This window comes from Haliaeetus albicilla, chromosome 2, assembly GCF_947461875.1.
Source record: "Haliaeetus albicilla chromosome 2, bHalAlb1.1, whole genome shotgun sequence".
NCBI lineage: Eukaryota > Metazoa > Chordata > Aves > Accipitriformes > Accipitridae > Haliaeetus > Haliaeetus albicilla.
Window position 1 is genome coordinate 68,740,430 of NC_091484.1, and position 13,796 is coordinate 68,754,225.

Genomic DNA, 13,796 nt, shown 5'->3' on the forward strand with positions numbered 1-13,796 from the left:
CCAAGCTCAGCGTGCTTAACGTAGTGACGGATGCTGCATTCCCACCAGCTCCCACCTCCTCCCGTTCTGCCTGAGATCAGCAGATGCTCATGGTGTGTATCTGTTCTGAAAATGAGATCCCTGAGCAAGGGGCAGTTTGGAAAGGAGGCGCTTTGATCTCTCTTCTTTAATCTCCTCCTCTCTGAACAGCCTGCATCAGTACTTCTCCCTCTCTGCAAAAGTTCTTTGAAACCCTTCAGCAGAAAATGCAAAGGACCTTTCTCTGTTGCCCTCCACCCGGGAGCAATGAAATCAGGTCCCATTAAGCTATGCAAACCATGAGCTGTTGCTGGAGCTGCTGCAGGCAGGGGCTCCAGCGGGATCCGCCGTTTGGAAACAGAGACCCAGCCCTGGCGCTGGCCTGTGCCAAGGCGGCTGTGCCAGGCAGCTCCTGCCCACAGCACAGAACCCACCTGTCTGCTCACCACAGTGGCTTTTGTTGTCCAGGTTTGCAGGCTAGTGGCCCACACAGCAAATGAGTAGAAAGGGACTCAACAGGTGGCTCCAGACACATCATCCAACGCCCACATTCTCCAAAATATTCAGACTGCTTCAGGTCACTGTCTTTTCCAGCCTTGGAAGGTCCCAGTGTTGATTCTTTGCTCCCAAAAGCACTAATGAGCAGGGCAAGGCAGAGCTCACTTGATTGCATTTATCCTGTGCTGGAAAATAAACCAACCACTTCCTTTATTCCTCTTATTTCCTTGCAAAGGGGTTTCAGGTACAAGAAATGAGAAAGCGACAGGAGTCATGGAAAGGTTGAACTACACTAAATGGTTAAGAGACAGGAATTTACCTGATTAAAAATAAGTCTCCTTCATGTACACACCCACACTTGACCTTGCAGCCCTGATCTGCATTCAGAGCCAAGGGAGATCTCACCTATGTAGGCAGTGGCCTCCAGTATGTGATTCAGATGTCCAAAACTGGTCATGTGAATGACACAAAGGTCATGCAGTCACCCCAGGTGACTGAAAACTTCATCATTGTAGCTGTCTAAAATTAAGTAAGATGCATTCCACTTAAAGATGTCCAAAATTTTGCCATTAGGACACCAACTAGCTCTCAAAGAGATTGTTGCACCTATACAGGAAACTTGCAGGCAGACACAAGGTGGGGAGCAAGAGTTTTCTGTGTAGGTTTGTGATGTCCACAAGGTCATTATTAACTTGGATCTAATAATCTTTTGTGATGATGAAATGTATGTTTTGCATTTTCTTATCCCCCGTTTATATCCCATTTGACCTAGACTTCCGATCACTGCAGAGGCCCCAGCAGTTAATGGCAGATAAATGTGCTGGACCATGGAAAGCTCACCTGGAGGAACTCACGGCAAAAGCACTTTGCTGCTTAGTTCCTTTTAAAAACCAGCTATCCCATTAAAGCGTTTCTGAAAGATTTCACTCAGCAACTGCCACACTGCTGTCAATAGCACACACTACAATCTAACGGCTTTCCTTAGGCTAACAAAAAGTTTGCCTGCAAGGTGGAAAAAGATCTATAGGAATTGCTAAATTATGTCTCTCTAAGGTATTCGCCCTGGTAACACTTAACCGATGGTGACAACAGCATGTGCAGTGCACAATGTCAGCATGTTCACTTAAGGATGTCTCATGTGCCACAATGACCCACCAGATGTTAGCAGCCTCTGAAGATTTTGAGCACTGGATGTTACTGGTGTCCTTCTCTCCTGCCAGGGGTTAGCCACGCTGACGCTCGGCAGCCCGGAAAATCTCCCAGCTTCAGTGTGAACTGGATTGTGGGGAATGCCGACCTGGAGGTTATCAACGCCACAACGGGGAAGAGGACCTGCGGGAGTCCCTCACGGCTCTGCAAGCACATGTTCTTCACTCGGTGGGCAAAGCTTCATGGCAAGGTAGGTCTGATGCACTGACAGGATGCTGCCGCCAGCTCTAGGTGGGCTAGTCCTTACCCCGGAGTCATCCGTGTTCTAGCAATCTCATGATGAAGCTGCAGCCTCCGCAGGTGTCCTGCATCCCTCCTGGCAGAGGATCAGGAGCTAAGAGCCTGCAGGGTCGGCTGCAGGAGCTGGGAGTCCAGAGAAAGGCAAGGGCAGAAACCCAGGTGGGTTTGGAGGGGAGGTGCATGTTCTGGCTGTCCTTGGCGATGGAGCCATGCTCAGATGAGCAATCAAAAGCCAAGAGACTGTTAAATGTCCATACAAGCACAACTGCATAATGTTTTATGCATCTTGTGCCAAGCATCCCTTTGACTCTAAGGGGAGTATTCAACTCACTAAGTCTTAGAGGCCTGAGGGAAGTATTTCTCATCACCTTGGAGGCATCTACCTCACTTCGTTGTTCCACAGGGGTTTAGACTCACAACTTAAACCGCTCCCAATCTCACCAAAGTTAGCTGACTAAAGCAGGTGCTCTGGATCACCCATTCTCCTCCTCTTCCTCACTCTCCCAGATGTGCTGATAAATCCATACAACAATACAGCTGCTCCTCTCAAGGTGAGTGGCCAGGTGCTGAAGGCTCTCTGATTTCATTACACTCAGCAGCAGTACAATGTAATGGCATTAAAACTACAGGTTGTACTTAATTAAAATGGCCACCACCCCCTGACAGCCCTGCTTTCTCTAGGGAAGATAGCCATGAACTCCCCTTGTTTGAAATGGCACTGAAGACAACCTGCCCTCACACTTCAGTTACTTCCCACAGACAGGAGACAGTGTCAGGACAGATGGATGGCCAAAAACTACAGGGTGGAGCCTAGGGATGTAGGACATATATGAAGAAATTTGATGTGGAATAAGGAAAATTTCCTCTCATTATTCCTGGTTCTGGAGTCACCGTTTCTCCTCTTGCCTGACCCTTCAAGAAAGTGCTGGGAGAGAGAAAGACCCCACCACTTCCAGGAGGAGCAGCAGAGAAAATACAAAGTGTCTCTTCAGCCCACCTGCTTTCACTGCTAGAATATTAATTTGCTGTAAGGAAGCTTGTCAAGAATTGTCCTGCAGTCCATGTAGAGTGGGAGAAGATGAGGACAAGAAAAAATTATTTTATTAAGTGCCAAAACCTTTTTCCTGTTGGGGAACGAGTGGAAAAGAGGAAGGCAGAGTGACGGCAGGGAAGTCTGGAGCCACTTCCACCAACGAAGTCATTTGGGAAGGCAACGGACAGGCAGGGTGGGGAGGTATGAGGACAAGCCCGAAGGGGTTGTTCTGCTCTGCAGGAGACCCCATGGAAGGAGGCTGGGGGACTCAACCCATCCCAAGCAGTGACACGACCTGTCCTAGCAGGGACCCTGAGTCTGGGGGGGGAGCAGAAGGGACCAACCTGGGCTTCGTGCCCAGGGCTCAGTCACAGTTTGGTGGCACAGGTCCCAGCCTATTTCTTGCACAGCAGTTGGCATGGGGAGGGGGGCGAGAAGCACTTCTGCTGCCCCCAAAACGAAAGGATCCTCATGGGAAAAAACCTGGGGCAAGCTGGGCCCCAGGGCAGGCTATGGCCAGGACTATGGCTGGGAGAGCTGGACTGCACCTCGCTCACACCAGGGATGGGGTTGGGATGAGCAGGAGGGACTAACTCATGGCTGAGCAGGGCACTTTGCTTTTGACAAAACGAAGCGTTTGAGAATGTCGTCGGTGTCCCCCTCTGGGGAACAAAGGGGCAGCTGGGGGGGAGCCACCGCCAGCCAGGCCAGCTCGTGGCCCACTGACGCCCAGGCTGGCAGCATCGCCCTCCCTTGCTGGCTGGGCCAATACACCCGGCCAGAGCTGCCCCACGGCGTGCTGGCACCACAAGGACTGGAGCAGCTCATTTCGGGCTGCGCGATCGCCTTTTCCTTTAATCTGTCTTTCAGCATGTCTCCTTTTTAGAGAGAAGGAAAAGAGTGGTGTTTGCTCACCACGCTGTCCTTTGAGGGTGTGTTTTCCTACAGGCTACTATTTCCCTGGCTTGTAAGCATTGGACTTCCACCTGTCTGCTTGCTCTAGGGCATTTTCCAGACTTGGGTTTTTTCATATAATGTCAAAGCCTCACTGCTGGTTCGGCACTGTTGAGACTTGGGCAGGTCTAAGGAGGTCATTTATTTAGTCCTTCTGCAGAGCAAAGGGGCCAACAGACCACTCCGTTTTCCTGCACCAGCACGAATCCTGATGCCTAATTTCTGCCCTGTTCTGGGCAGGTTTCACAGCATTTTCGACAATAACAGATTAAAAAGGGAAAAGGGGAGAGTGTGGGAGGGGACTCTCCTTGTGTCTCTTGGCATTACTTGGAAGCACTGAGCTGCTCTGCTTCCCGGGCTAAACTGAACACACTCTTTAAAGATCCCCAGAAAGGATTTTTCCTTTTTTTGTCCCTAAAAATCATCTTAACTGAGAAGTAGGGGTTTGCCTTTGTAAAGCACACCAAGATTTGCTACTGCCTATAGGCACTCCAAGGCAAAGCTGTTTACCCCGTTCCTCTTCGCAACGGCTCGAAACCATGTCGCAGGCATTTATTGCTTCCCTGTTTTTTTGTTGTTAAACCAAAAGCAAACACACAAAGCACAGTGATAGTTTGTTTGTTGCTTATGAAATGTAGACAGGAAGATTATACAGCTACTGAAGCCTCCTGTTTCTTTTGGCTCATTGGTTGATTTTTTTATTTTTATTTTTTTCCCCTTCCCTGATTTTTGTTCTGCAGCTGAGCACACGAATACCAAGCCATGGAGACATGCCATCAGTGTACAGCGAGGCAAAGCTGGTGGCTCAGACGTACCAGTCTGTCAAGCAGCAGCTGTTTAAAGCGTTTCAGAAAGCCGGTCTGGGCACCTGGGTGAAGAAACCCCCAGAGCAAGATCAGTTCCTACTAACTGTATAAATCACTTGACACCTTTGCTACATGACTGGATCAAATCAGCTGGAGAGAAGGCTAGGCAGGACACGTGAGCCGAGAGAATTGAAGCAGTTTGAGATTTAATAGCAACCTCAACGGGAATATTTGCTTTTAATTCTGTATTGGAAATACGTAAATAGAAATGTGTCTGATGCACTGAACTTGACTTTAGAAAACTGCTTTTCCATGACCCCTTCCCAAGAATGTACCTGCCCAAATTACAATGCCACCCCCACAGATTCTGCATTTCATTGTTTATTGCTGTTGGTTATTACTGATTGGAGGTGTTAGTGGGCACCTGTCTGATCCCAAATAGAGTTTGTTTTCCCTCACACAATCAGTGCAAGAGTCATCACTGAATAATGGAAAATAGTGAGCAAAGACGGAAGTACCCTAGGCACGTGGCATGACAGCAGGTCTCAGAGCATCCATAATCATCCAAAAAAAGGTGTCTAACCTCTATGCAAAAATCATCCTGTTAGCTGCCTAAATCTGTGAGAAAGAATTTGGACCTCAAAGATATGCAGCATTTTTAAACTCCCTTTTCCACTGCTGGCTCTGAGCACAAAGCCAAGTGTCCTTGGACAAACCACTTCCCACCAAATCTTCAAATCTGGCCAGGAGTTTTGCACTTGCAAATTTTAATTACCCATGCCCAGTTCATCACACGTGCCCTTTAGACACCAGCCGGGATGCAGATGCTTGTCAAGAGGGCGATTCAACCCTGTACTGCCTGCGGAGGTGCACAGTTCCAGGGGCTGCCGGTGAAGACCGCTGTGATGATGCTCCTAGCTCTGGAGCTTCAGGTAGCTGCCTAAAGTCAGGCAGGCTGGGACCAGGACCCAGAGCCTCAGATTTCCAAGCTCGTGACGATCCACAGCTTTAAATTAAGTGGATGTGAGCTCAGGATGCTCCATACATCTGAAATATCGCTGGGTTGGGTAGCCACAACTAAGGCATCCCAAACGAGAGAGTGCATTTGATACTTGGCTCTTTCCTGCCTCAGTTTCTCCACCTGTCAAATGGGGATAATAATACTTACCTGCTTCACATTTAAGGAACTTGGCAGGGTCAAAGTGCTCTGGTCGTATGATGCTGTCACTCTTGCAGTGAGTTTTACCTCCCCACATAGTCCAATTGATGTAAGTGCAGCAGATGCAACTACAGGCTTGGGTAAGATAAGGTCTTACTCAATGTAAGAGCTTTCAGATACTAGCTCTGTGTAAATGCCAGGTATTACTATTGTTCATGTTCATCTGCAGCCTGAAAAGCAGGTGGGGTTTTTCAGTTAGGAAACGAGTAGCACCCAACAGTTAAATATTTTCTTCATAACTGTGGCTGGGTCTGATATAATCTCATCTTTGAACCATCCCAAACTTCATCAGAATGCAGAAGATACAGTCATGGGAGAACTGAGCTTTGATGGTCCCACTGCAGAACCAACCTTCAAACGCCCTGTGCATTTCTTTCAGTTTTTGGTTTTTTAAATGACAGGATTTGCGGGTATATAACTACTGTTTTCTTTTTATTCCTGTGATTCTCTTTAAATCTGTATATAACATGCTGCTACTGATTTGTGATAACTGTCTTGGTATTTTCTCAGAACTGTCAAGCTGAGTTACTTTTCAAACAACACAAGGCTCATATTTTTCCATGTAATTTCCTTTACACGGGAAACTGTTCCTATCAATAAAGATAGATGCTCTTTGTATAGGGTTTATCATGTTTGGAGAGCCATATACAGTAAATACATTGTTTATTGATGCCCACAATAGAATAGCTACAGTATTTTGATGAGATTTTATTTTTAGATTATAAACTACAAGATGTATCTATAGTGTCTTGTATAAAAACAATTGTGATAAACTAGAATTTTTAAATTAGATAAAACAAAGCTCTCCCCTTCCAGAAACCTTTTCAGCAAAATAATACATTCCATATTAACTACCAAAAATATTTAAAAAAATATCCTTAGAGTAGAAATAGTTAAAAAAAAAAAAAAAAAAAAAAAGAGACGTTTCAATAATGGAAACGTTTTGTGGTAACCACTTTGTCAATAGTTTGACCAGTTTGTCAGCTCTTCTGAATAACATTCAGAATTTTTTTGGCGCCTTCTGGAGCTTCCCAGTACCTCCACACAGTCCCGTCCTCTAACTCAGCTGTCTCTGGTGCAGCCCTCCAGTGTGATCTGGGCAGCAAAGGTGCCCAGAGGGGCAGTGGGCGGGTGGGGGGGTCAGGCCCGTGACTGGAGGTGCGGGAGAAGCTGTGGGTGACACTGGCAGTGGTGGTCCCAGGGGCTCCCACGGAGGGAGAGAAACCACAGGGCAACCAGAGAGGAGGACGAGGGTTCTCATGCAGAGATCCACAGGGCAGGGGGAAGCAATGTCTTCTACTTTTCCTCTCCAAGTTAGTCTTTATCTAGCACACAAGAGACCTCAATGGCTCCTCCTTACATCTCCCTGCCCTCACCCATCCTCCTCCAGCCCTGGCATGACGTCAGCTCGACTAACGCATATAGCTCCACAGGCCGGTGTCGCAGCTACTGTGACAACAAAACACCGTGCCTGGTTATTTTTAAGAATAAAAAGAAAAGTGTGGTGGGATTGAATTATCCTTTGTTGCAAGAAATATATAAATGCAATCCTGGATTCAGCTGCCAGAATGAATTTGGTAGTGGGGACCGAACTGAGTCCCCACTGCAAGCGGGCATCAGCTGATCTCATTGGAGGCAATGGAGTTGCACGTGCTTGCACTAGGGTTGAATATGACCTTAAATGTCTACTTCTTCTCATTATGTGCAGCGATAGAGTGTGATGGGACCACATCCCAGAAGCACATATGACCTACATACAGCATTTCCTGAAGAAAAGGAAAAATTGCTCAGTAGTAGTTCTTTAGTGAAGATTCTGTACATAACACGCATGAGTGAATGGCAATACTGTACTAATGGATGTACATTTGTAATATTTGTAAAAAAAAAGAAACAAAAAAGACAACAAAAGAAAATAAATCTGAATTTACATATGTGAATTTGCTGCTAAGTTCTGTAAATTGCACTTCAGTGATACCTGATAAGTGAATGTTTCTGTTAAGTGAATAAAATGCCAAGTAAAATTGTTCTTTCACTGTTTGTTGACCATTTTTCACTGTGGCTTAGCAATCAGTTTGAATGTGCTCCAAAATGCAAGTATGTATTTTTACACACACCTACTGTAGTTCTACAGACAACATGCTCTTACTCAGTTTGGATTTGATGCATTGTAAGAATCACACACTTGTACTGAGAGATAGATGTGCCTGCTCATACAGAAGAAGCCATACAGGGACACGGTCTTATCCTGGAAGAAGAGTGAACTGGGTCCATCTCTAATTTGATCCTTCCAGGTGACTCTCAAAGATCTTTCTTAATAAAAATTAAATATGTTTTTGCAAACACACTGCATAGGACTTGCTGTATAAAGCTACTTAAGAAAACTATAGTGATGAACAAAAGGTCAGTACATCTGCAGATTTCTTCTTCATTGGTGGAGTGGCCTTGGTTTATTCTTGCTTTAAACTATCAGTATTCAGCTATAGCAGACTAGAGTCGCACTGGGCCCAAATGACACCATCCACACAAAAGTTTTAACATGCATTACTGTATGAGCATCACCCGGTGCCTTGGGATGATTTCACTCGGCCAGTCCTCGCAGAGATCACTGGTATTACCAAAACCTTTCAGAAGCGCCCACTGTCAAAGTATAAATACACCAACAGTGAAAATTGTCTAGAAAGAGATTTTCCTGTCCCCTTCCTTGTGAAGATTTGGTTCCGGGATGAAATTGAGGGCGGCAGCTCACAGGGAGCCCCACCAGCTCGCTGGCCCCACAGCTCCTTGCTTGCTCGTGTTGAAGAAGTCAGTGCCAGACCCACACAGCCCATCCCATGGGTTTCATTCCCCAGCATAACAGGACAGGGACTATGCACAGCTTTATTTTCAAGCTAAGACTTTGCTGCAGTTGCATTTCCTTAGCTTGGATCTGTGTCATTAAGTATTTGGGTGGGATAAGGAGGAGGGGGGAGAAGAAAGCATTTGCAGGGTGAAGTTGTCTGTGTGGAAAAAAGTCATTGTGAGCTGACACGATTCTGCCACCCACAGAACATTTTTGCCTTAAGTAATAAAAGCAACAGATTCTCAGTATTTGTAAATCTCCAAGTGTATTTGGACACATAAATTTCACGGCTTTAACTGGATATAGGTAAAGCAAACCCCATAGTCTCACCCTCACCACAGCCTCAAACACAGCAGTTACTTCCCTGCCAGTAAAAATGGTCACAGCAGCGTAACACTGTCCTAAACAGAAAGGAGAGAAGTTACACCAGTAGAAAGGCAGTTTGTGCTGCTATCCACCCTCCAGGTGATGAGCTTATCATTATTTTGGTGTCAAAAAATGTAAACACCCAAATTCTTGACTTGGCAAAACCCATGCATAGCATCGGCTTTCCTTGCAGAGGGGCTCTTGAGGGGACGTGCCGAGACCAGCCCCAGGGCAGATGCAGGGAACAAGCAGAGCTTTGGCCATGAAGAGCAAAAGGTGGAGGTGAGGAGGTCCCTAGGGGGGCTTCCCAGCAGCCTGGCAGCCCCTCATCCCACTCTGGGGCAGTTTGGCCATGGCTGAGTCCACAGCAGGAGGCTCCCAGCCTGTTTTCTCCTCCAAAAGTAGTTGCTACTGCCCGACCACGGCAGACACTGTGACACGATTTGGCTGCCGAAAACAACTACAAAGCAGTCATTAGGGTAAATTGTATGGTTAGATTCTGTGTTTAATCTCATTAAATTTAAACGCTAAATACCAGAAATGCATTTAAAACTTTACAGGCCTACACCCCAGTGTCGTCAGGCACAGTTATTTCTTTTCCAACTGTATATTGGAAAAACGACAACATAAAACATGAACAAGCTGATATATCGACTAATAGAGGGCTTCAGAGAAGTGCCTGTTTCTCAAATAAAATAAATAAGTCCTTCTGCTGCAGTTAAACCTTGATAGCCATGCTTGTGTGTTGAAGAATGAAATAGCAATTTAAGAGCTTTTTAAGCCTTTTGATTCATTACCGTTGTGCGTACTTTCCAGCCCTGAGACCTGATTACTTTGGCTGGTTTCAGCTTGATCATGTGGATACACCAGTTTAGTTGGAAATCTGGGTGAAGTCAGAGAAAATCTGAGACTTTTTAAAAGGTAGCAACAGTCTGTTTGGATGCAAAACCAAAAACCAAACCCAAAACAACACAAAGACATACAAGCACATGCACACATATAGACACATACTACTCCAAGGCCTCCTGCATAAATAATGTGGCCTTGGAGAAAGGGGATTAATAATCATTGCCTCTTCAGCAATGAAATGGTTCTGCTCAAATGCTTCATTCAATCTGGCTTTCCTGGTAATTAAATCCTCTATTAGAGAAGTTTATGTTCTATTTTATCAACTTCCTTTGCAATACAGAATGACTTCCACTAGACCATTAAAGTCTTGTTCTGCTGTGGAGAGGAAAAGGTCCCATTCATTCTCCTCTGGCCCTGAACAGATGCCTTTGCAGCCTATCCTGCCATGAAATGATCCAAGCCAGGAAGAGACATCTCCTTCCTTTACACCCAATGTTACTGAAACAACCTCCCCCAAAGGAAAATAAAGATATGAAGACTGGTACGTATTGTTGGGTCTGACCAGTTCTTCTGATAGACTGATAAACTGGTGCCTACCTCTCCTGCTCTTGAGACCTCAAAGTCATGCTCAGACATTAGCACGGACTGTATGTGACATACCGCAAAGGAGGTGGTTTACCTACAGTACCCTCCCTTCCCAGCACCACCAGCCTAACTGCACCCAGCCCTGCCTTCCACAGCACACTCTTTGCTACAGATTGCTTTTATTTCATTTGATTTTAACAAGTAAATTAAGTTGTTTACTCACTTAAGAGTGATAAATCTATAATAACAGACATTTTTACTGTGGATTCTGAAGTAAATTGTTTTTTCTAAAGCAAATTGCTTGTTCACATCCTGGTCTCAGTAGTAAAAGGACTAACAACAGGTGCCAGCATCCCCTTGACACCACAGCTCCTAAAATCCCGACCATCACACAGAACAGTGGGACTTGGGCTCCTAAATCTCAAGTTTCAGTGAGAGATGAGGTGATATTCAGAAGGGACTTGTTAACCCAGCTCTCATTGTCAACACCTAAACCCCACATTTTTTGGTACCAAACCCCTCCTCAGCCTCTGGCATTACATATCCTCTAGAGCCTACACATCTTCTTCTGGGCATGCCTTGCCTTGGCTGCCTGGTGTGTGGCCTGGTGCTGATCCCCACCATGCTTTGACCTGTCCAGATTCATGAACTACACCTACACTTCCTACTTGTGGTCCTCTCAAAGCATCTACAAGACGACATTCCAGCAAAACAGGAGAGTCCTTTTTCATTGAGTGACTCAACCTGTAAACCCCTCAGGCTGCTGTCTAAAGGAACAGGCAAGTATGGTAATCACCAGAAAGTCAGGCACTCAGGAAGAAAGGTAAGGAGAGGAGGTGTCTCACGTTTATATCATTTCACATTATACAGAAGAAGCTAAATTATTTGTTATTGTAATTTAATAAACTTTTGGCATGAGAGAGAACAAAACAGACTTGGTAACGTAACTGGTTTGGGGATACTTGCCTGGGAAAGGAACAGACCTGAGTTCTTGTCTAGTTTTACCCTCCAAAGTGAGGAAGAGAAGAACAGGCAAAGAGCCCCAGATGGGGGAGCTCCTGCCCTCCAGACAATGAGTTCACAACACATAAAAAAACCTTCTTTGTTCAAGGATGACCTTCACCTTAACCACTTCATCCACCCAGAGGATAAGTGTTTAGTTCGAACCCATTTTCTAAGCTTCCTGGATAGAGAAAAGTGGCTACATAAGGTGATTCATGCCATTTAACACAATGTCCAAGAGACGTGGAGAAAACTTGCCCTCTCAAGGGTGTGGCCTCTCCCCACTGATGGGAGAGGGAATCTGGACTCCTGCATTCAGAGGACTGCATGGGGAGGTGACTCCCAGCCAAAGAGTCTGCAAGCCACAGAACCTTCTGTTTCTCCACTTTAAAAACCAGTGACTATTCCTTGTCACAGGGAGCTGGCTTTTGAGTATTAAAACTATTAGACTGTAAGAAAATACAATACATAGATATAGATATAGATATGAAACAGATCAATCTGCTTTTAAAGTTAAGTGTGAACACTTTCAAATTCTGGAAAGAAGGCATTCCAGCTGTAAGTTTTGGTGGATGACTAAATGAACATATACTGTACATATTTAGAGGTTTGGTGAGGAAGTTTATTCTGAACATAACTGTTGCCATTGAAATCATTGAAAGGGTCATTACTGGCAGCAAGCAACAGGGTTAGTTTGATACCAAATTCATGTTCTAACCTGAGAGCTAAGAGGACTAATTCCACATGAATGTTTCCTTCGTGTCAAAACTTGGTTCCTAGCCCTGACCCATCTGTACTCACTGGAAAACCAAAACCATCCGACACTGCCATCTGAGCCTTTGCATAGAATTTTCTTGTGGTGGCTCAGCATTTCCCAGATCTATTTTTTCAATATTTGACCCAGTAACTCTTTGACCCTCTAACAAGTAGAAATACCTTTGAAGAACATTTCTGATTATTTGAAACATTTGCTGTACAAGTTCAGCTCTGCTTTCTATGTGTGGCTTTCCTAAAATATTCTTTTATCTTCTTCTTCAGTTATTTAAGGGGTGAGGCAGAGATCAGAAATAGCTAATTTGTCCATCTATTTGTCTCATTGCCTACTGGTCTCTCTTGAAGAACTGTGACAAAAGTGAAGACTGGGTTGTTCTGAAAATAACCCCTTTTTCACTCAAGGAGTGATGTGGAGATCACTCTATCCCAAAAGTGTCAGTGAAATGTACAAAAAAAAAATTTTGGGCTCACTACACTGTGGGATTCTCCAACTAAGGTAAAACTTTGCCACCTTAGTGCAAGCCTATTGACTTCAAATGACTCAGACTAGTGTAACTGAGCAGAATTCAGTTTATGAAGGTAATTGGGGGGTTAAGGTCACATGAAAAAGGTACATGAAAACACTTCATCATTCCCTCTCCTTGTACTTTCACAGTGCAACTCAATGATTTGCACCGCTGAGCGCCAAAGCAGCCTGCTAGTGTCTCTAGACAAGGCTGGCTGAAGATTACCCTGTGAAATGACATTAAACTCGTGAAGCATTTTAGTGCTTATGGGATTGGCCAGGGAGTGCCATACTTTACTCCTGCTGCTAATTTCTCTCCTCTTTTGTCATCCTTCCTCCAGTTTTCATGGGGGAAAAGCTCTATTCAGCCATTGCAGGTAAGATTAGACAGACCTTCATGGGAAGATGGAAAGGACAATTTAGTGTGGTCCCCCACATATCACAGCAGTTCAATACCCCTGTCCCAGGACTTTCTGCTGCTGTGTCTTTCTCCTTGCCAGCTCTTGCTACAAATTTCCCTGACAGAAAGCTACCCAGTCATGTCCCAGACCAACTCTTTTCAGTGTCATAGTGCCACGGAGATCAGGCGCTTTTGGGTTCCCCTGCTAGCACTGCTGAGTACCTGCTGCTAATATAGACAAATGTAAAACAACACATGGAGAAACAGTAAACCAAAGTAAAAATACATCTTAAATGAAGCAGCTCCCTCCATCTTTTACAGGGAGGTTTGCAATAGGTCCTGACTTCACTGTTACTGTTATTATTATTACTGGCTGAATAGTCTGACAATCTTTACACCCTCTAACTTGTCTTCTTTACTGCTACAGGGGTCCTAAGCCACACAGGGACAAGTTGCTGCAGAGGTGCTGGGTGTGGAAATTATGTGGGTTGCCCCGTGC

At 45.2% G+C, this 13,796-nt stretch overlaps 1 protein-coding gene across 1 annotated transcript in view; it reads left to right on the top strand.

The window, feature by feature from the left end:
* Positions 1-5,457, top strand: part of ADARB2 (adenosine deaminase RNA specific B2 (inactive)) — a 321,084-nt gene extending 315,627 nt beyond the window's left edge. Inside the window, exons 9-10 of the mRNA XM_069778153.1 lie at positions 1,737-1,915; positions 4,693-5,457. Coding sequence (XP_069634254.1) covers positions 1,737-1,915; positions 4,693-4,869 — 356 coding nt within the window. The 3' untranslated portion in view covers positions 4,870-5,457. The remainder of the gene's footprint in view (positions 1-1,736; positions 1,916-4,692) is intronic.
* The last annotated feature ends 8,339 nt before the right edge of the window (positions 5,458-13,796 follow it).